We start from the raw sequence: 23,814 nt of genomic DNA, 5'->3' as shown, positions 1-23,814 counted from the left end.
TTGGTTAATGAAATAGATTGCAAATATTATGCAAATAATAAAACCAAATAAAAACACAGGACATAGTGATATGGTGACTCAAGGAAAATTGATGGAATAGAAATTCCATAGTAAAATCCCTAGGGAGTTTTTCCTATCAACCCTCGAGGCAAAATAAATCCAAATCCACTAATTGAATAAAAGTTTTACAATCACTAGGTAACACTATTCCTAGTAAAACTTACTAACGTTACCCAACGTAGTTCCGAATCCATAGACTACTTTAGTTATGGAGATGTTGCATGCAAACTTCCTATCCACAACTTCAAGTACTCACTTGAAAATTCAAATCCAGTCATTGTAAGAATTGGTATTGCATCAACTTCAACATCACCAGTTTGATATATGGTTTGCTTCATCACCAGCAGAAGCTTTTGAGATCTAGTGGTACAAAACCTTTAGAGTACACCAAGAGTAGTATCAAAAGTCTTTTGCATGTGTGTTAGGGTTTGTTTAAATATCTTTGGTTTGTAAATAAGAAACCCTAATCACTTGATGGGCTGAAATCATGACCCAGTAATTTAAAGATTCGATCGATCGAGTTTTAATTAAGTTCAATTTGTCAAAATCTGGCCTTTTGTATAAGTCGAACAAATATCAAGAGGTGTCAAAATGAGTCGATTTGTGGTTCATTCACCATTATATGTTTACTTGATATGTATTGCACTCTAAGGAGCATATGTGGCTTTTGTGAGAAAATCAGTTGTTAACATAAAATTTGTTTTAAATCTTTTGACCCCAGCCAAACGACATTATTGAAACTGTAAATCACATCATTTTAGATTGTTTACACATTCCAAAATTCAAAATAATGAGAAAATAAAAATTTTAGATTGTACACATTCCAAAATTCAAAATAATTAGATACCTTATATGCGTTTTCTTTTCATAAATTAATAGTAAAATAACTTGGTACTCCATATACGTACTCTAATATATATGACGCTTTGCCAACCAAAATCATCATTCAAAAATTTTAAAATGGTTTCTTTGATATTATATATTACAATTTGTGGTTCATTCATCCACACATGTTTACTTGATATTTATTGCACTCTTAGGAGCATATAAAGCTTTTGTGAGAAAAATTACCTGCTCACATAAAAAGATTTTCAAATATTTTGACCCTAGCTAATGGACATTATTAAAAGTGTAAGTCACATAACTGTAGATTGCTTATACATTCCAAAAGTCAAAATTATTAAAAATATATAGTATTTACTTGAAAATATATATTCTAAGATAAAATAATTTTTATAGTTTTGTCTCAAAAATGTTTAATCTTTCAATGGTATATATGATATAAGAACTAAAGGGTTAGTAATGATTCTAAATTTAGCTTCTGAATAAAAATATCTCTTAAGTGGAAGCAAATCGATGGATATGAAATTTATGAGTAAACTTTTGTTAGGAATGATGGTGCTTGTTATTCTTAATCTCTTTGAAATGCAAGCCACTGACCATGGGTCTTCCTCTTATCATCCCTTTTCAGCTTCAATCCCACACTCTCATTTTTCAAATCTTGATATTGTTCATCACTCAATTCATGCTTGTATTGAGAACGAATTTATGAAGTTTATGGATGCATTAGAAAAGATGAAAAATCAAAGTTATATACACGAAGTATGAATAACGAGGAGTTTTCGTCATTGCGTTTTGAACTATGAATATAACCCAGATTTGGATGTCGTTATTCGATGCTTGGCTAATTGCAAAAACAAAGAATCAGAAGGTGTCCATGTTCATGGATTTTGCTTAGAAGAATGTTACACAATGCATGTTGGGGAGCACCGTTAGATTTAGCATGTACTCTCTCTCTCTCTCTCTCACATATGAACTAAATTTGACCCCATAGGAAAAATTCTATCCCGTAATTATCTAAATTGTGCTTGATTTTTTAGTCTGTGGTAATGTGTGAAGGTGGAAGGTTAAAAACAATTCATGGAGAGTAACAAATCCCCAAAAAAGTAGAAGTCCCTAAATCTAGGAAATGATAATAAAATAAAATATTAGTATCAAATCACTAAGATTGTGTATGTGTTTGGATCTGAATGAAATACCTGCGTCTGGCGTTTTGCGTTTTCCTCTTATTTATTTATTTTTTTTTTTCTTTTTGGACGTGTTTTAACTTTAGGGGACAAAGTGCACTGTTCATGAACTGTTCACGGATCCGGATCCTCTCCATTTCCCTTTGAAATGGAGAGTGTCCAGTTCATGGACAGGATCATTTTGAAAACTATTAAGGGTCCAAAACGTGCCACGTCAATTAAAATGTTAAAAACTTAACTCAACAAATTCAAACTCTAGTTAAACCAAGGCTAACTCAGCATATTCTTTTCTCTCACCAGCCCATCTGAAATTTCAAAGTTCAAACTCTCATCTCCAAGGATTTTCTCTCTCCATCCCACGGTCCTCATCGTCACTGGTGCCACCAGCCATCGTGCCAAGCCACCGTTGTTGCGTGGGCTATGTCTCACACCAACCTAGCATCATTGGAATGTGCGGCCCACTTATAGACATAGGCACTACCCAATAAGTTTTCTCTCTCTGCCTGGTTTCATCTGCCAGAAGTTGCTTTGTGAGAGTGCTTTCTTGGGGTTTTTGATTTTCTTTTGAATTGGGATTAGTTTATACCCAAACACAATGCCTCGCCGTCACTGTTGCTTTGTTTTGCTTTGTAATAGTGCTTTCTTTTGGTTTTTGATTTTCTTTTGAATTGGGATTAGTTTATACGCTTACAATTTTTATATATTATCTTTGTGTGTGTGTTTTATGTTGTGGTTACTAGATTTTTTGGTTCCATTTTTTTGTTTTTTGGGTTTTTTTTTTTTTTTTTTTTTTTTTTTTTTTTTTTTTTTTGGTCTCACTATTATGTAAATGTTTGTGCTTTTGCATGGATTTTGATTTTATTTTTAATTGTTCACTTTATTATGAAAGGTTTTAGGGAATGTATTGTGAATGTCTCTTTGTTTTCCCTGTCATGTCACTGATTGCAGAATTGGGTGTGTGTAAATTGTCCTTTGTAGGAATGGAATGCACATAATTGTCTTTTGATGATGAATGGTAAAAGAAAACATTCAGCCTATGGCTAGAATTTTGTTTACTGGCTGCTAACTACTAATATACACTAGCTTTTAGGGTGAGGCAGATGAATTTTCAATTTTCAAAAATCTGAACTGTTGAGAACCTTTTTGTGGTTGGTATTTGAACTTTAAAGCTCTTATAGGAAGAATAATTGAATTTTCTGATAGTTTTTGTGCCTCTCTTTTTGTAGATTGGTTCTTGTATTGGCCTTTTGGTTATCCATTTCAAAAGTCTGCATAATTTTTTGGACAGGTTCTATTATTATTGGTTTCTTTATAATTCTGAACGATTGAGATTTGTTAATATTGCATGTAGGTTTCATTGATCCTAATTATCAGTAAATTAGAAGGGCCTTTGGAGCTATGACACATCCCAAAGCTTTGATACCAAAAGAACTTACATAAGAAAGAAGCATCATACATTCATACCAAGAGATGGGGCAAGTTGTTTAACACGAGGCAAGTTGAAGTGATCAAGCTAAGATTGAAAATTGTAGACTTTGGATGGAATGTATAATCAAGAAGCAAGAGGTGAAATGTATAGTCAAGCAATAAGCACATTAATTGTAGAAGTTTCATGTTATTATAATCAAAGTGTTTATTTCAATGGAATTCTTGTTATGTGATCAAAGTGTACATTTTAATAAAATTTGTTCATTTTTTTATTATTAAATTCTCTTATTTTCTACCCTGTTGGATTGAATTTTGATTGTAATGCCAAGTAACTCATAGGGGTGCAACCTAAGTACACAGATTAGCTGAGCAATGTAAAAGAAAGTGATTAACTGGCTCCCTTACCAATTTGCAATGCAAGTACATAGAGTTCACATGAATGTGCATTTAACCAAAAGCCAAGTGATTTGCATTTAACCAAAAACCAAGTGATTTGCATTTTGGCCTTAAATTGCTTTGCACATGTGTACTTGCCCTAGAAATTTAAATAGTGCTTTATTGCAAAATAGATTGATATATACATTATATTCACTGATGGCAACTAGATTGCAATAAAGCAAGATGACAACTAGATTGCTTTATTGCAAAATACATTATGGGTACGTTTGGTACACTGAATGTAGATTACATTAGGAATAGTAATTTTTATTACTGGGAATAGAAGATATTGTAATGGAATAACTATTACTATTCATAAGTTTAATTGTTACATATGGAAAGCTTGTAAAAGATGATGTATAAGGAAACTTTATATTTTTGGAAATATATTAATTTTAAAATCTATTATATATACTAAGGAATAACTATTACATCCATTTTAAAGAGGAATAGCTATTCTTCAATTTAAAGAATAGTCATTCCAAGGTAATAACTAATCCATGTAATAAAGATGCAACCAAATGACCGAATTGCTATTACACATGAATAACTATTCCATTACAGGAGCTATTACAGCATACCAAACGTACCCTATATTCACTGATGGCATTGGGTACTTGCCTTAGAAACATACGCTAAAAGCTTGGCTTATTTATATAAATTTTTTCCCCAAATAGCAATACTTACATATAAAAACAACAACTCCTACCTAGGCAAAAACTAAACACTATCTACAGCAAAGAGGGAAACTGATCCACTCCTAATATATCCGAAACCTTCTACTAAAAGCAACAACTATGAAGAAAACAAAAACTATGCAGAAACATAAACAGTAATTATGCAGAAACACAAACAGTAATTATGTAGAAACACAAACAGTAATTATGCAGAAATTACAATCTACAGAATGTACAATCTGCAAAAACAGTAATTATGCAGAAAAACATAAAAATTTCTACAGCAACAAATAATTATGTAGAAATTAACACCACGTAGAGATATATCAGACATGCTAAATAACTGTCAGTTGGTAACAAAAGGAAATTTATGGATCATCATAACTTCAATCTTAAAGTAAGAAAATTACAAAACTAGAACACTTTGTCACAAATATGACTAAGTTTGAACATTTGAATGTGACCAAATGTGACTAAGTTTTGGACCATCAAAACTCTAGTCTAAACTAGGAAAATTACAAAACAAGAGCACTTAATCTCAACATGTGTCATAGATTATAAAACATGATCCTAAACTAGAAAAATGGCTTGAATTTATGAACCATTTCATTTCATCCACTTGTAACACTTTCTTGAGTCAAGGGATCTCCACTTGCAACACTTCCTTGAGTTAAGAGACCTCCTGCACCATTAATTTTGTCATTGGAGCCTATAACATTTGATAGACTCTCTAAATGTGATGCTAATGCAACACTTGCTGATGAGCCTCCCTGATGTGATGCAGAACTTGTAGAAGCCGACTACAAAAAAACCAATTACAAATCATGCATCTAAACTATTATTAATATCAAAGTAAAATATATAATTGTAAATATCTTTACCATTAAAAGTTGTGTAAAACTAGTAATATTTCCAGAAGAGATATCCTCAGTGTTCTTTTGTGCCCTGATGTTATGTGCATATATTTCTTGTAAAAATTGTACTAGTTTAGCAACAATAATAGTCTACTATATTAATGTGCAAAAATAAAATAGAATGGTGAAAGTAAGGATAATTTAGAAGATTACCTCCTGCACTTTTCTTTTTTTTTGTTTGCTTCTTTGATGTGCCTTAGTTTGGTTTCAGCATATTTTCTATCCATGATTTTGTCCTACACTTTTTATTATGATAAATCTCTCTTTTTTTTTTTTTTTTTTTTTATTTTTTTAATCCCTTTTGGTACAATTGTAATCGAAGCACATAATTGATCTTTTTTGTCTATAAAATCAGTGGAAGGCCTAATGATGTCTTCTTCTACATTAGCTTTGCAATTCCTAAGGTGACAAAGTATTTTTTTCAAATCTGCAATTGCTAAGCTTAGAATATTATGGTCTTCTTTAGTTTCACATGCCTCATTCACCAATTGAATATATTTTGGACATAAATCTTGATACCGATTTACATATTCCAGTCGAGTATCCGGCTTAATGTTATGTGTTGTGCAATTTTTTCCGCTTCCATCTTTTGCATCTCTTCTCCACCTCTTCATGATATATCTATTAGGAATCAACTTGATATCCAATACATTAAGAACTTTCAAACCATGCCTACATAAAATACCAAATGACTCAAACTTTCTGCCACTACAAGATAGAGTCTCATCTAATGGATTCCACATGACTTCATATTTTCCATATTGATTGAAAACTCCAACCACATAACCATGTGTTTAACTCACATTGCATTCTAGGATAGAAAATGCCATTACCTCTTCATCTTTTGTCTGAAATAAATCAAACAACATAGGCGTGTACACTATTGCTACTTGGTTAAGCATAGGAGAGCTTTTGAGCTTCAATCTTGGAAATTTATGTCTAGAGTTGTATTTTGCTTCTAACTCCTTATCCTGTTTTTGATTGACAACTCTTTCAAAATGAGTGAAAAACTCTACTATATTGAGATCAGTACACAAGCAATCCTTCAAGTCAGCATTGAAACTCTCACTAAGTTGGGTTGTCTTCATTCCTGCAGTGAAAGTTCTCTTAACATATGCTTGGGCCCATTTTTTCTTCAATTTAAATAGATCAATTAGCCATTTATTTTCACGAACATCCTACTTATCCAGCATTTCATTCTAAGCTGTAAGAAACTCATCTTCACCATCATACTCATAGATACATGCTAAGAAATCATCGTTAAATTGAGACTCATTTTTGAGTAAATGACCCAAGTGTTTCTCAGCATTTTGCCACATATGCTAACTACACAATACATGATATGTCTTAGGCATGACTACTTTTATTGCAGCTGACATTGCTGCATCTTGATCTGTGAAAATAGTGATTAGCTTCTTTTCAGACATTGCTTCTAAGAAGGTTTCAAATAACCATACAAAAGATTCAATTGTTTCATCATATGAAAATGCACCTCCAAATAAAACAATTTCTCTATGGTGATTGAGACCCAAAAATACTCCAAGTGGCCTTGCATCTCTATTTGTACTATACATTGTATCAAGCATTATTACATCACTGAAGTGGCTATAGTTAATGATCATTCTTGCATCGACCCAAAAGATATTAGTAATCAACTCTTCATAGTCCAATTGAGTAGCGAAATAATATGAAGGATTTTCCTTAAGTTGATAACTGAAATATCGTCCCAAGCTAGTAGCTTCCCCATGCTCCATGTCTCTCTGTCGCTTAGTGCGTAAATAGTTTTTATGATCTTGCTTAGTAAAACCAAGATTATCATATTCACCAACTTGCTTATTAAGAAGCTCATAAGATTGCTTTAATCTTAATCTCGATTCATGTGCCAAATCAATTTCAATAGCATGAGTTGCAGCCACTTTCCGTTGTGATGGCATCATGTGCACAGTTGATGGGAGGTAGAGATAGTGGTTATGCTCAGCAATAAATTCATTTGCCACATATTTTTACTATCTCGATTAAGTACAATATCCAAACGTGCTTCACAACCACATCTTGTTTCTGCTCGTGGATTCTTTATATTCTAATCTCTCTTGTCTTTGCCTTGAACTCCCTCCTTCGCGCACACAAATCTCCTTGAAGTAACCACTTCAGTCTTTTTACATTTATTTACATACTCTTTTCTAATACTAAAACCAGCCTTTCTGTCATATTCATTATAAAAATCATATGCAATCTCATCTGCTTCAAACTCCATCCCTTTAAATGGGGTAGGTTCCATGGGCACATTAGAAGAAATATATATTCCCATCATTATCCCTAGAAAAAATTGACCATAAATTTATTATAACTTTCACCTATCATTTGTTTTCAAAACAGAGATGATGTAAAAAAATGAGACAGAGTAAAAATGAAAGAGTAGCCAGAGTAAAAATGAAAGAGTCATTGGAAGCAAGGGAAAATTTGGTTGCTGAATGAGCAGTAGAGTTACGGCATCTACTAATCCAACTAAAATTGCAAGAAACAAAAGACACAGCCAAGTCTTGAATATCAGCAATCAAATGGGAAATAGACCAGGTAGAATAGGGACCATTGGTGTGGATAGACCAGGCAATCAAATATGACATATACTAATAAAGATTCAATCTTTATCTCAAAAAAAAAAAAAAAGATTCAATCTTTATCTCAAAAAAATAAAAAAAGATATTCCAAGAATCATCCAGCCATTATAAAGATTCAATCTTTATCTCAAAAAATTAAAAATAAAAGTTCAGATAGACTCTAACTTGCATCCAGCCATCAAAACAACAATATAAACTCACCAAGACAACAATATAAATGTAGAAAAATGAGATGGACTCCAAGAATCATCCAGCCATTATAAAGATTCAATCTTTATCTCAAAAAATTTAAAATAAAAATTCAGATAGACTCTAACTTGCATCCAGCCACCAAAACAACAATATAAACTCACCAAGACAACAATATGAATGCAGAAAAATGATCAAACATCAAATAAGATAAGCATAAACAAGTTTTATGGATATACCTCTGTTTTGGCAAGATAGAAACAAAGATGTGCTCTGAACTTGTTATTTGAACCTTTTGTGAAGCTTTTTTTTTTTGTTTTTTGTTTTTTTTTTTGTTTTTTTTGTTTTTTTGGGGTTAAAATCTGTGAAGCTTTGAATGTGCATGGATATACCTCTGTTTCACTTTTCCCTCCTAAAAGTTTTTTTTTTTTTTTTTTTTCAATAGAATTTGTCCGGTTGAGTTAAACAACCCTCTAGTTTAAGTGTTTAACCCTAGTTAAGTGTGTGTTTACATTTTTAATTGACGTGACACGTTTTCTACCCTTGATAGTTTTCAAAATGATCCTGTCCGTGAACTGGATACTCTTCATTTGGAAATGGAGAGGATCCAAATCCACTGTTCATGCACTATTCACGGGACCCACAACCATTTTATTAAAAAAAAAATATTAAAAATGGATCTCACGACACTATTCACACATTTAAAAATTATTTTGCTACAGTATTTTCAGTTTTCAGTAAAATAAGTTATATCCAAACGGACCCTATGTATATACTTTCCAACCAATATGTTAGGTACCCACTATTCACCCATGTGACCTTAGATGGTACAACGAACCCACAAGTCAAAAACATAAAAGAAAATAAATTATATCCAAACTTTCTCCCCCTAATATTTAAAACATGAAAAAGTTATGTTAAAAAAAATAACCTAACCTTTAATTAAAAACAATAATCTATTCTATATATATATAATTGCAGAAGCTGAGAGAAAATGAGTTCCTAGAATTAAGGAGGTAATGACAAATAGGAAAAGTCCCTACTTAAAATTCAGACATGTGTAACTTTAAAAAGCGATACATTATATTGTTTCAAAATATTAACACCGTTTGGCTGTACTTTTTTATATTAACAAAAAAAAAAAAAAAAAAAAACCTGTTAAAAGAAAAAAAAAAAACGCAGAAATTTTAAAATATCTGCCTATCTCTTCAGACTACTTAACATTTTCTCTTTCTTTAAAATAAAATAAAAAAAATAATAATAAAAAAAAAACCCTGCCAATATTGCGATACAGAGAAAGAGAAAGGGAAAAAGGGGAAAAACCTACTCTTTGCACATCAGTCTTTTTAACTTTTTTTCTCTCTAAAAAAAACCCTAGCCATACTACGATAGAGGCGATCTTTTCACATCAAACTCCGCTACGAGAAAAGAAAAAAGAAGAAAGACTTGCGCCACAGTGGAGATTCGATTGATCATCACTATCCCCTTTTGAGTTTTCCAGGTACGTTCTTCTCTCTCTCCCTCTCCCTCTCCTTCTCTCTATGATTTTTTGTTGTTTTGATTCGGTTTTGAAACTTCTCTCTGATTTCGGAATAAGTTTCTCCTGTTTCCGTCAATTTACGGAATATTGTTGATCTGTTTAGCGATTAAAACCCTATCGATCTTCTCTTCAGACTCTGCGAACCAGTGGATATTCATACGGCCGGCCACTGCCATACCCTGCCGGACTTAGAGCATCACAATCGGCATCCGTCAAAGCTAAATACGATCAAACGCCTCATAGGTTTTGAGATACGGAGTTAGAGATTGGCGATATTCTGACGAAAGGTACGCATCATTTCTGTTTGTTCATTCTACCTTTTTTGAGTGCTTTGTTGTGAAAATTGGACGAAATATATGCATTAATTCTCTGTGTTCATTTTTCCCCTTTTGGTGCTTTGTTGTGAAGTTTGATTGTTCAAATTTCTGCAGGAATTTTCCTGCATAATTTCGTTTAAGAACTATTGTTCGATAAATCTGTGTGCTGTGATTGATGTATGTGATATATTAATTTAAGTTTCAGATACTGTGGCTTGCCATATATATAATTTTATATGGGTACAAACTTAATTCGTAAAACCTAAGGTGTTTGGGTTATGATTGATTTTGTTTTGTGGATTTGGTGTGAGATTCAATTCTGATGTATATTTGTGTTGTTGGTTAGATTGGATTGTAAGACTTTGAAATCTGAAAGTGTAATGTATTTTTGTTGTTGTAACTTTATGGTTGCTGGTAGGTGAATTTTCATTTATAAAACAATGAATGTAATTACTATTAAATTGACAGAAATTGTTTGTAATTCATTTAGTAGATCATGTTTGGTTGGAGCACACCTCTTTTTCTTTGAGTTTCATAGTGTAGAATACTTACAAAGATTGTATGTGCAGCAGCCAATGTGGCATGACCACAAAACTGAAGCTACAAAGGGGTATCAAACATTTGATTGAAATTAAAATTGTTTGTTCAATGTTGTTCAAGAATATATTTCCTAAGTACTGAATCTGTTTTCACCAAAATGTATAAATATTGTCTAAATTTGTTGGATTCTTTTTCATATGCAAAGTTTATGGTTCTTTGTTTTGATGTATTAATGTTTTTGCTTCCTAATTGTTTAATTGCACATTTGTTAGTAGAATAGTGACTATATTTATCTGTAAGCTCATGGAATTAATTTAAAGCAGTAAATACATACTAAAATTTAGAAGTTGGTAATTACAATTTACCTTAGGTTACTAGCTGTTTCTGTTATTTTGAATGGGTGTAAATATATACTAAGTTTACTTATTCATAAAACTCACTGGTCATATGACATTGAACTATTATGTTTTATTTACAAAATATAATGTAAATTTTGCTTTAAGTTTTACTGTTTGATGTGCTTTAAATATTTATTTATATATATCCTTGGCTAATGGAAGCCAAATTCTTTACCATCATCATATTGGAAATAGGTAATAGCTTATTAAAAAGTAAAACAATCTTCCAAATTTTTTGCAACTCAAACCATATTACAATGTTTGCATCCGCTTCTTTTATAGTCTCTCTTCATCTTCCTTTGCAATTAATTTTGGCTTATTTGTTTTTGTGAAATTTTACTATTCAGTGTAGCTCAATGATTACATTATGTTGGTTTTGAAGGATTTGAATTTCTATTTGTGATGATTATGTAATCATTAATTTCAGTTCTTATTTCACATCTTCATCGTTTTTTTTGGTTATTTGTTTGGTGTGTGTCTATCTTTCATCTTTCTCTTCTGTCAGTTTAAAAAACCTTCTTACCCTTTCATTTTTTGTTGAAATTCAGATTCGCTGAGTTTTTCCTGTCAAGTACTAATAATTCATAAATATGCCAAATTTTCGAGGGCTTCATTTACATTGTTGCTTCTCAGTAATTTTGTATTTTCAATGACTTTTTTTCCCTCACGTGCTAATGTAGATCTATCATCTCTGCTCGGGCTTATAAGACAGTTGGTATCTATTCAAGAAGAGCTACTTGATTAAATATAAAGGTCAGGCCAGCCTAATTTTCCTTTGTTGCTTTTTTTTTAATTTGTATCTCTTTATCATTTGTTAATGTTTGATTAAAAAAAACTTTAAACAAAAACAGTTTAAAAAAAGATGGGTTTTAGTATTTTTCTTTGAATTCTTTGGTCTCAAAATATCATCATTACTTTTTTTTTTTTTTTTTTTAATAGCACTGGGAGTATCGCCCTATTGAAAATAGATGTGTTTAGGAAAGGCCTAGGAGAAAATAGAACTATGACAAATTTAGAAAATACAGCTACTGATTGGATAATCAAGTTTCAAGAAAGAATAATATCATCAAAAGAATTTAGTGTAAAGTGTGTGCTCAATACTTGATATATTCTTTTTGTTAACATTTAAAGTTATGTTTGGGTGTGCTTTTGTTTTAAATGCTTAGCAGAGATTGATGGGGTAGATGGCAATGGCAAGGCCAACATTAGATTTTTTTTTGAATCGTTTTAACCTTTATTCAGTTTTAAAATCAATTTGACTTCTAAAGTAAATTTGTAAAGTCAATTCAACATTAGATATTTGGCTTTTAGTTTGTCTATTATTGGTTTCTAAAGTCAATTTGTATTTTAAGAGTGTGATATGCTCCCAAGAATTTGTGAGTTTGTGAATTTGTGAATTTGACTATTATTGGTTGAATTGTGGGTTACTTTGCAAAGCCAGCCATTTTAAAGTGAACAATTTGCAATCTTAATGGCTATTCTGGCATTTTGCAGAACAGGGGGTGTAGAAATAGGTATGTAACATTTAGTTTCCTTTATCTAATTCTTTATTGTTAGCTCACCAAAAACGTAAATATACTTTCAAACCATTAATATTGAAACATCTCATGCTTTTATTTGGTTGCTTTGTTGAGAAACTCTAATAGACAGAACAGTCATAATTGATTTTCTTATTCCCTGAAGAAATATCTTCTAAGAGTGGGCCACAACTTTACTTGCAATGTTCAGGCTGATTAGTGTTTTAGTGTCTTAGCTATGTCCAAGTCGATTGGGATGGCTCTATTAGAATCATACACTACCATAAGTGGTTTACAAGAGATTTGAGAGGCAGATGAACTCTCTGCAATGAACTATATGAAAACTTTGACATCAAGCCTCCTAAGGTGTTTCTTTCCCTCCTTTTATCTCTAATTTACAATATAAAGGCATTTTCATATAAATTTATGTCCCGGCCTTCATCATTTAGTACATATTCAAACTCCTCTGAGTAAATATTTAACGTTGAATTGATTATAATTAGTTTCTTTTTTTTATATAAATTTTGTAGATTTATTTTTAGTTTCAACTAAATTAATGACTTTTCTATGAAGATTTGCAATCTTCCTATCTCCTGTCACATTGTTTTGCCAATAGCAATCCACTATTTGTTTTTTTCCTCTCTTTGATTTTATTTATTTTTATTTCTTTCAGTAAATTTGTAATTATTTTTGGCTAATCCGAAGTTTGTTTGGCTATGCATTTGATCTGAGCTTGCTATGGTTTTTCATGTGATTAAATTTCAATCAAATGAGAAACCAGTTGATCTGGCATGTTCTTTTAAAAATTATACTCTGTTATCATAGTTTACTTATTATTTAAAAAAAAAAAAAAAAAGCTTTATAGTTAGATGATGTTGTTAATTGCTTTGAAGAATGGCCTATTGGAGAATAGAAGTACATACGTGATGTGATTTGAACAGAGTAATGTTTAAAATTTTTAGGGGATATTGGATACTATATGCTTAAATATACTAAATTATTTAGGTTTTAATGTATGTAGTAGAAGTATGAGAACTAAGTTTATGTTGGTTGTTAGAGCCATTTCTTGGGTTCTTCTTTTACAGATTTACGCATTTCTCTACCAGATACGATGGTTTGGTATTTTGCAAGAAGAGATACCGAATCATATTGAAGGGTTTAGATTGGCCTGACTTTCCTTTTGTCTCTCTCTTTTTTTTTGGGTTACGTTTTTTTCATTTGATGTCATTGGGTTTGAATTAGTTTTTTCCTTGCACAATATAGTCAGAATTGTTCTTGAAGTATTTGGTTTCAATTAAATTTTTTTTCTTCAGTAAATTGACCTGTAAAAGTATTGTTTGTCTTATTTTTCTTAAAGTTTGGAACTTCACTTTTTAATTCCTTTGTACCTTTTCTTTTGTCTTGGTATTTTAAAAGTTTATATGTTTTCATTATAGATAAAAGTCTATGTTACAAAAAAACTATAACGAAAGCAGTTGATGAAGAAGAAATTAGTAAGCATGTATTTATATATTTTTTTTGTGTCTTAGTAAATGGGTAACATTTGTTCAACGGGATTTGGATCTGAATTTAACTTGGTAGCTGTTCCTAATTGATAAACTCTCTTTTGAGTCCAGATTGTTTGATTAAAATTCCTGAAGGACCAAAATAATTTTTTGTTACTTGCCAAAACTTGCAAATCATCCAATCCTATTTCTTAAGATATGTGGATCAATTTTTGGGTATTTTACTATTCAGTGCAGCTCAATGATTACATTATGTTGGTTTTGAAGGATTTGAATTTCTATTTGTGATGATTATGTAATCATTAATTTCAGTTCTTATTTCACATCCTCAACGTTATTTTTTGTTATTTGAAATTGAATTAAAATCCGGACATCTATTCTCTTTCATTCAATGTTTTGGCCTCAAGTTATAATCTTTAATTATTTACACATAATATTTAACAATGCTTTTACTTGGTTCTTATTTAGAATAGCATTTTGTTATTTCCTATTGGCTTTTCTTTTATATATGGTTGTTAGAGCCATTTCTTGGGTTCTTCGTTTATCTCACTTTTCTTTTCTGATTGTCTTTACATTTAGTAAGATGGATGGTTTAAGAACAGAATGTTGAAGAAGTAAAATTATTTTGTAATTTTTAGTAAGTAAATTTTTTTATATTTAATGTTAATTACTGAGTTTTTAATGTAAAATCTATTGTTATTTCCTTATTGATATATGTCTTTAACTTACTAGAATGCTTATAAGTCTTTGTTTCTTTTAATTTTTGTACTGCTCAGACTATTACACTCAGTTTATTGGGAGGCTTTTTAAAATGTTGTTGTTAGCTTTATTTATTTTGTTTACCTATTTATTATTTATTATGTTGCATGTTTTATATGCAAGACGAAAGTGAAACAAGTCAAAGGAGTTCTATGGTGTGAACGTTGTAAAAATGAGCCAAAATTTGTAGTCCCAAGGTAATTAAAAAAAAATTTTTGATTTGTAAATTCTAAAACACACACAAATTATATATAACATTCTAATAACAACTTTGTATCTAAAACAGCTATAGAATACAAGTCCAAGTACAAGATGAAACCGGATCAACCACATTCATATTGTTTGACAAAGGAGCTGAGAAAATTATTTCTAAAACTGCAAAAGAACTTGCAGAGATACATGAAGAGGTAATTTCATATAAAAATGTCAGTCCTATATATTTATTTTCTGAAAACTAAAGTTTTAATACTTTCTTACCAATGTTGCATGTATATTTATATATATTGCTAATAGAATGATACTTTGTTTATACAGATGTTGAAATTAGATGAGAATACTTTACCAAAAGAGATTCAAAAAATAATTGGCAATGAATATTTGTTCCAACTGCATCTTGATGAATATAATTTGAAGTATGGAAAAGAAAATTTCACGGTCTCAAAAATTTTGGAGATGGAAGTTTTACATAAGCAAAAAGACTCAAGTAAAGTTGAAGAACATCAGGTGATTGAAACATACTTACTTCAACTTGCTTACTATATGATTCAAAGATTAGTCTACACATAATCTACTTTACATATCTAATTGATACATAACAATGCAAATTATTGCAGGAAACAATGGAGGAAATTGTAAGAAAATCAAGGAAGGACAAGTACACAGCCAATCAAAAAATAGAAATAGGAGAAACATATGTTCAAAGACCTGAAAGAATGCCGCTTGAAGCGTCAAAAAACTACTAAGCAAATTGCTACAAAGAAGAAAAAAAACTGAACTCTATTGTATATACTACCTTACTCTAGGAATCTTTACGTATTTCATAGTATTGTTAATTTTAATTTTTTTGCCTTTAGAAGAATAAACTGAATGTGCTGACTAAAACTGACAAATTAGAACAACGTTACTATAAAATGTAATTATATTTCACAATTTGGTATGTTAGACACTGTGATGGCCCAAAATGGTTGATTTCAAAGTGTATAAGCTGAATGAAGAATGTAGACAACAGGATTTGCTTTATTAAAATAAATAGATTTTCCCCTATTGTTCTGTTATTGTAAAGTAAAAAGTTATGCGTGTCAATATAGTGTATGTAATTGTACTATGGCTGTTTGATTTCCCTTATAATGTCAATTGTGCTATTTTTCCTTCTCAATTGCTTAATAAAACACTATGGAGTTTTACCTAAGAAATATAAAAAATTAAATAATTTCTCTTTCCAGTTCTTTTCCTCTCTTCTTTCTTATTTTAAAAGAAATATAAAAATATCTAATTCTTACAACTTTATTACTTCTAATGAAACCACTTTTATAGTTATACACAGTAGAGTTGTAATGACTAAGAGTCTTAACAATGTATAATATATATGTAAAGCAATTACCTGTATTTTCTTCTACTTATGAGATTTTAAATGATCCCGCGCATCGCGCGGGTTAAACACTAGTAATAATAATAACCTTGACTTGAAAAAAAATGCAGCAAAGATTCAATCCAAAAAAAAAAAAAAAAAATTATTCAATTCCTCTTTTTAGTGTGTGTTTGGATAGAGCTTATTTTGCTGAAACTGAAAACTGAAAACTGAAAACACTGTAGCAAAATAATTTTTAAATGTGTGAATAGTACTGTGGGACCCATTTTTAATGAAAAAATTGATAAAAAATGAAATTTGTGGGTCCATGAACAGTGCACATGTGCACTGTTTACTGCAGAAAGTCAAGATTTGCGGTTACTGTTCAATGAACAGTAACGCAATACTCCAAAAACGCGTGAAAACCAAAAAAAAAAAAAAAAAAGAACAAAAATGCAGATCCAAAAATGCAGATCCAAAAATGCAGTCGTGGATCCAAACATGCTCTTAATATCCAAAAACACAAAATACATAGTTAAAAAAAATAAATACGATGAAAAGACAAATGAAAACAGCCAGAACTTTTTGTTTGTTAGTACAAAATATATTAAACATAATCTACTTTTTGTATTGTACAATTTTTTTTCTTCTTTTTGCTTTTTTCTGATGGTTTGTCTTTCTATCATGATGGTTTAAACTTTAAACAATTTTTTGTGGTACTATGAAGTCCACTTATTCTGCACGTTCAAGAATGATGATTCTAACATGTAGGAGAAATCGAAATTTTGCCAGCAATCTCCATGCTCCTACAATTCAACATATTTCTATTGACTTAGGGTTGAATAAGGGTAATGCGTTGGATAGACATATAAATATGAGTTATGCGGCATATAATAGAAGTAGTTTTCTACTAAAAATAACTTCAACAAATCATGTTCACACTTTTCAAGGAGATGTTTGGGTAGAAAGAGGAGTTTATTCGTTGACAATTGTATCATCTTCTTAGTGTAATGTTGGTAGGCTCTTGATAAAGTTACATTTTTCTTATATTAATAAAGTCTTATATTTGTTTTATTTTTCCTAATATGTGATGAATTTACTTATTTTTTCTTAATATTTAAGCTATTTAAGATGTATAGAGGATGACCTATTTGTATGGAATATTAGAAATCAATTCCAACCACACTTATAATTTTTACAAAATATCTAAACTTATATATTAAGACATATAGAGGATGAACCATTTGTATGGAGTATTAGAAATTAATTCCAACCAAACCTTTAATTTTTACAAAATATCTTACCTTATATATTAATTTAATATAAAATGCATTATGTTTGTTTGTGTAGGCATCCCATTTTGCAACTCCCATTTGTCCTAACCTACTTTGCATTGCATATCATCACTATTGCCACATCTCTCAGGCAGGATTGCTATTTCAGCTATCTAATCTATAAATACTTTTCGTAAAAATAATCTTAATTGATGACATGGCTATTAATCTTTGATCACATGGCTATTAATCCTTGATTGATAACATGACTATTTCAACTATCTAAACAATTGATTGATGGCATGACTATTAATCTTTGATAACCTAGAAAATTCTCAAGCATGAAGAATATACAAAAATAATGTAATCTAATAGTAGATTTGTCAAAATTCGCATCTAATTATAAAAAAAAAATTTGATAGTGTAATATTTCTTAAAGTTACATTGAGTGTAACTTGAACCCGATCATATATATATATATATATATATATATGAGGTTTGAACAATTACCTTTTATTTTATGAACAGGTATTTTTTATTTTTTTTTTCTAACCATTTAACTCCTCCACGATATAATGGGTGTAGTTTTATAACTTCTTTGTTTTTGCTTCTATCGCAGCTATATTTTAATTTTTTTGAATTTCAAATTTTTACATGCATTGGTAAACATACACATGGCAGAATGATCTTATTGCGCTCTGATTATGAGGATGCAGATTTGCTTGGAGCCCTACACAATTCAGAAGATGATAGCCAACCTAGATTTATTGAGTTTAGGGCAAAAATAGAAATCTCCAGTTTGAATTGGGCATGCTTTACAATGATAATATTTTACAATGATAATATAGAGTTTAATTAAAGAGGCTGTACAATCTTATAGAATTAAGTAGGGTTATCCTTTGAAAGAAATGAAGAATTACCTAAGGCTCTTTGCAAGTGAAAGCATTTTATAATGTTCACCCACTTGTTCAAGGACAATTTCATAATAGACAAGTGACTGCAAGATGGGTTGCTAAGATACATCTTGATAAGCCTAGAAGAATCTCTAGGTTGATAGATATTAAAGAAGGTATCAAAGATGACTATCAAGTGGACATTACTATGTGTAAAGCATTCAAGTGACTTTCAAAGATGACTATCAAGTGGACATTACTATGTTGGCAACTTTCAAATGACTTGATTCAAGTGAGATGTGAAAAGTAGTATGGAAGGATATAAAGTAAAAAGATTATGGTTGTGCATCACAAAGTCTCCAAGCATAGAATTAATCAATCTTGTCATTAGTGGATCTAAGATATTTTGAAATTTTAGTATAGACGTGTTTTTAACTTTTTCCCCACAAAACACCTTTTTTCTATTGCAAAATCCCTTTGCCCCGTAAATTGCTTGGTTGAAATAATTTTGAAGCAACCTGATGTACTTGAAGCAACCTTAAAAACAAAACAACAAACAACAAGTATTTTTTTTTTCGTGAGTACAAGCAACAGAGAATTGTTACTTTGCAAAGTATGAAGAGTAATTGAACACTAATTCAATCAAGTGGTAGGACATTTCAATGAGATAGTAACTAAGGTCAAAGTATGTATTCAGATTTTCAGATATGAAGTAGATACAACAAATAATATATGCTTCTAATAGATTGAGAGCATTAGATTCAATACATTAGATATCAAGGCCAATAGTGTATTCCATATTACTGCCCCTCAATTATCTTGACTTCTCAACTAATATACGTAAACGCATTATTTGCAGAACAAAATTTCATTTAAACAGGAAAAAAAAATTATTATCCCTTGCAACTGTGAAACTATAAACACATCCTGAGAACTTGTCGCATATTTCTCTGATTGATAAATGTATTTTCCTTGGAAGAATACACTACAATATAGTTGACAAATATTAGAAGAGTGAGTAGGGCTCACAAGATGTTATGCTTTGTCTCGAAAGCATTGGTAATCTTTCCAATGCAGTATGCAGCGCTCAGAGGGAAATCGGAAACTGAAAAAATTGGAGGTTGTTAGTTGCAGACAGAAAATATAATGTTTTTGTTCCAAAAGAATCAATGACATACTTGGACTCTGTTTCCAAAGGAAAAATAAAACAATTAGATAATGCTAAGCTTCCCAACGGTTTACTATCCTCAATAGAGCAGTAAGAAAAACAAAACATGAACCTCAAAGCTGAAAAAATAAGTTCTCAAGCATTGTTAGAAAAGGTAGCCATGGAACAATTTCAACCCCACAGAATGCTCAATGTGGAACAAAAATGATTATAAATCAGATTATCTGTATACTCTGATGTCCAAGACAAACTCTCAAGCTTATTTCCTAAACTTTAAAGAGCAAACAGAAAGGAGTATTTCTTTATGCAAGTACTTAAAACATCAAAAGAAAAAAAAAAAAAAAAAAATCAAAACAGATATAGTTTGATTGGAAATGTCATAAATAACACCCTATGTAGTTTTACTAGTCTGTAAACAATATGACAATTTATCATTACAGTTAAGATTACACAATTATAAAAATGTCAAATAACCTTAAAATCCTCCTTGTAAAGGCCCTTTTGATTCAATTTGGAATCAGATATTATAACTCAGTATTGTATCGAGTTCAACCAATGAAGACTAAATTTACTACCTCACCTAATTCTGTGTTAAAAGACATTTGATTTTTAACATTGTATTGAGTAATACGAACATAAATTTCTAACATAGATAGTGAGTCATGTGCATGCCTTGTTCGTGTGCTTGGGAAAACCTGACCATCCAACCCAAATTTTCTACTGTGGTAAGTCTGGATTCTTAGTAACCATGGTTCAAGCAGGAATGAACTCAGATTCAGGCTGCAATTGAAATTGAGCCATCCTTGCCCCATTTCACCCAATACTGCTCATAATTCCATGGTTTTCCACTTTTATAATTTAAGAAAACTTGAAAATCTCATTTATGAATTATGATAGACTTCGAGAAGGCAGTTTTACAAAGACGAGAACCTACTGAATGCTCACTCATGGACAAAAGAGATAACTGTACATTACAGAAGAGTGAATTTTCCTGTACCCAACAAATGATGCAACTGATAATCCTGCATTAGGTGGGCAAGAAAAGGAGGAAACTACCCCACCTGATTCATGTCAAAGAAGTAAGGACAAATCAGCCGCATTTCTATCTGTAGGAAACACTTATTCAAATGCATAATTTAGTCATATTCATATCTTCAATCAGATACAAATGCTGAAACCTAAGAGAAAAGAATATGTGAAATCATCCGCTTGAAAATTAGCTACAACTCAATTGACAAGTCTGAGTTTCTTTGAGAAGCATTCCAATCTCTAAATAGATAGCCGTAAGTCTTTGGTAGTCAGCAGAAACAAAAGCCACCTACATCCTCCATTTCTAGAAATAAATTTTGGTTGTTGTGATGGTGGTGAATTTTGGAAAGGGGGGGGGGGGGGGTGTTGGTGGTGAAGGCAAATTCAAATTTGCTGAAAGAAGAGATACACACCAGCATGAAGAAAGCACACTGACATGCACGCAAAGAGGATGTGACTATTTGGACTTGTATAAGCAAACAATGTAGAAAAAAACATACTTGATATTAAATCATCTGCGTCCTGCCTGTCAATTTTACCATGGGCCATTGCACCAACCTGAAAACCCAGATATTAGAGAAAAAATTCCAAGTTTTGGTAACATAACATATGTATCAGTGTTAAAATTATTTTGAGCTTACCACAAAAGCAAGGTCAACATCACTATCAGCAGAGTCCACATAGTTGTTTATATTAACCAATTTTACTGAACTATGTGATAAGCCTGGTATCAAAGCAAATATTAACCTCATTTCTAGGACAGAATAGATAACACAGGAAAAATCATACAACATTAACCTCACCTATTTTGCGAGAGTTGACAGGTAGATACCGGCTTACAGTGTTCTTGATAGCAAGCAAAAGTTTCTCACGCTTACCAACAGCAGTAATACTCAGTTTTTGTAGCAGCTGCACTGCAGGTAGCAAGAGGAGAAGAAAAGAAGTTAAAAACATCAAATAGAGCTCCCAAGCAAAAAACAAACACACTCATAGACACAATATCAGCGTGCTTTTTGATGTTGAGGTGAGAACTGTTGAACTTACACATAAGGCCACAGAAATGCTTAAATGTCCTTGGAAGACGAGTATATGGTTTAACTTCAAAAAGGACACCTTTCTCACTTTTCACATACACGGCTTGCACCATCCCTCTTTTATTAAGTTGGCTATCCAAAATAGTTAGGAGAGCCTGAACACAACAACGCCTTAAGATCATGTATGGTTCGCCAATGTCAAAAATTCAAGAGCAATAATTGAAGCACAATGTCAACCCCATAATTGCTAAGTCCACAAACCTGATGAGCAATGTCAGGCCTGTAATCAGCAGGATTTTTGTTATTTTTCTTTAAGAATTATGCATGGTTGTCTGAGTTCAAAAGTTGGTAACTCTGTATGCATAAAACTAGTTTAAAAAAAAAAAAAAAACATCAATCACAAAGAAATCCCAATAAAAGCCATAAAGCATAGGTTAAACCCAAAACCCAGAGAACCTAAATCAAAATTTGTATATATTCTGACAAAAAATTATTAAAGAAAGCACTGCAACCATACCAGAAAGCCTAAAACCCATAAAACAACCCCTCCACACAGACCCAAACCAAAAAATTTCATCTTTTACAACATACATATGAAAAAAAAAGTTCCAATATAATTAACAGACCTTTCCAACTTTTGCAACTTCCAAAGATGCCTTTTGAAGAATGAAGATGACCCTGGCTTTGTTCGTATTATTCTGGTCACTTGGGACAACTGGAATACCCTCAAGTCCATTCTCCACCTCTTTTCCTGCTTCCTCACCATCACTTGTGTTCTCTGTAATGGCTCTCTTTGCATCTTGCTCTATGTCATGCCTCTCTTCCCTATTCTTTCGCTTCTCCCCTTTCATTGCATACGCCCTCACCATTTGGAGATCAAAGAAGATGATTATTGTACTTCCTGGCACCAATGAGAAGGGTTGATATCACTAGAAATTGACTTTTGCACCCATGGAAAATATTACCATAAATTACCAAGTTCCCTAAACATATTTTCAGATGAAAAAGGCTGCAAACTTAGCACTCTCTGAACATGATCTCTCCCTATACTTGTCTAGCTTAACCTTCAATTCACAAGCTTGATAAATTGTATACCAAAAGCTATGCTTAGATGTATAGACTAAAATCAGAGCATGAGCATTTGTGAGCACCCTTAATCCCTTATAATAAGACTGGTTAAGATGAATATGGAACAAATTACAATAAGATGGCCATCATTCCACCATGTTGGATATGGAACAAATCACAATAAGTTCAACTTAAAAGCTAATTTGTGTTCATACTTCAATAGAAAGTTAAAAACTAATAGCAATGTTTAGTTTAGGGGCAGTTCAAACACCTAATTGTATTGCATTTAATCATCCTTAAATATGATAACAATGTTTATGCTTTATTGGTCAATGCAACTAAGTGTTTGGATTCAATTTGATAAGCTACTGTATCTTTAAAACCCTGTAAGATTTAAAAATTCTCAAATAATTTTAGCCAGACCCAAGAGAACCAAGCTGAAATTAAGAGCTAACAGTAGTGGTTCATCAATGACACTCACGTTAATGTGCTAACAAGAGGCTGCAAAATGTAGGTCCATCAAAAACACAACCATGGAAGAGTCAGTCCCATGTCTCGAAATTATGACTTATTTGTGACGAAAACAAGACTTTATTGTTAAGGATCCATTACCGACCCCAAATTTTAGGACTAAGGTTTTGTTGTTGTTATTGCAACTAAAACAGATAATTTTGAAAGCAAAAAAAAAAAAAAAAAAAAAAAGAAATCCCCAACCCAACCCAATTTTTTTTTTCTTTCTTTATAACACAATTCACATGTAACGTCAATTGAATGTGACAAAATACAGTATTGAACCATATATATATTTTTTTTTCTAATGGAGAATTGTGCGGCTGTAGGATGCACAAACACGA

The 23,814-nt window shown here is 31.4% G+C and overlaps 2 protein-coding genes, 1 long non-coding RNA gene and 1 pseudogene across 4 annotated transcripts; 2 read left to right on the top strand and 2 right to left on the bottom strand.

Moving 5' to 3' along the window:
- Positions 1 to 5,241: 5,241 nt before the first annotated feature.
- Positions 5,242 to 7,481, bottom strand: LOC126727900 (protein FAR1-RELATED SEQUENCE 5-like). Its single transcript, XM_050433799.1, has 3 exons — positions 6,882 to 7,481; positions 6,378 to 6,722; positions 5,242 to 5,430 (listed from the first exon to the last, which is right to left on the bottom strand). The coding sequence occupies exons 1-3, from the start codon at positions 7,479 to 7,481 to the stop codon at positions 5,242 to 5,244; spliced, it is 1,134 nt and encodes a 377-aa protein (XP_050289756.1).
- Positions 7,482 to 9,626: 2,145 nt separating this feature from the next.
- Positions 9,627 to 12,775, top strand: LOC126725301 (uncharacterized). 2 transcript variants are annotated; one of them, XR_007655405.1, is made up of 3 exons: positions 9,627 to 9,852; positions 10,025 to 10,178; positions 11,827 to 12,775. It is a non-coding gene; the product is annotated as an uncharacterized LOC126725301 (long non-coding RNA). The 2 variants fall into 2 exon arrangements; XR_007655404.1 differs by lacking the exon at positions 11,827 to 12,775 and having other exon boundaries at positions 10,025 to 10,697.
- Positions 12,776 to 13,774: 999 nt separating this feature from the next.
- LOC126727899 (uncharacterized) lies at positions 13,775 to 15,889 on the top strand. The gene is made up of 4 exons (XM_050433798.1): positions 13,775 to 13,782; positions 15,214 to 15,334; positions 15,462 to 15,650; positions 15,761 to 15,889. Exons 1-4 carry the CDS (start codon positions 13,775 to 13,777, stop codon positions 15,887 to 15,889), a joined length of 447 nt encoding a protein of 148 aa, XP_050289755.1.
- Positions 15,890 to 19,630: 3,741 nt separating this feature from the next.
- Positions 19,631 to 22,761, bottom strand: LOC126725290 (uncharacterized; annotated as a pseudogene).
- Between the last annotated feature and the right edge of the window lie 1,053 nt (positions 22,762 to 23,814).

This window comes from Quercus robur, chromosome 5 (genome assembly GCF_932294415.1).
Source record: "Quercus robur chromosome 5, dhQueRobu3.1, whole genome shotgun sequence".
NCBI classification, from domain to species: Eukaryota; Viridiplantae; Streptophyta; class Magnoliopsida; order Fagales; family Fagaceae; genus Quercus; species Quercus robur.
The sequence above is the reverse complement of the archived record's forward strand: the minus strand, read 5'-3'. Positions and strand labels throughout refer to the sequence as shown.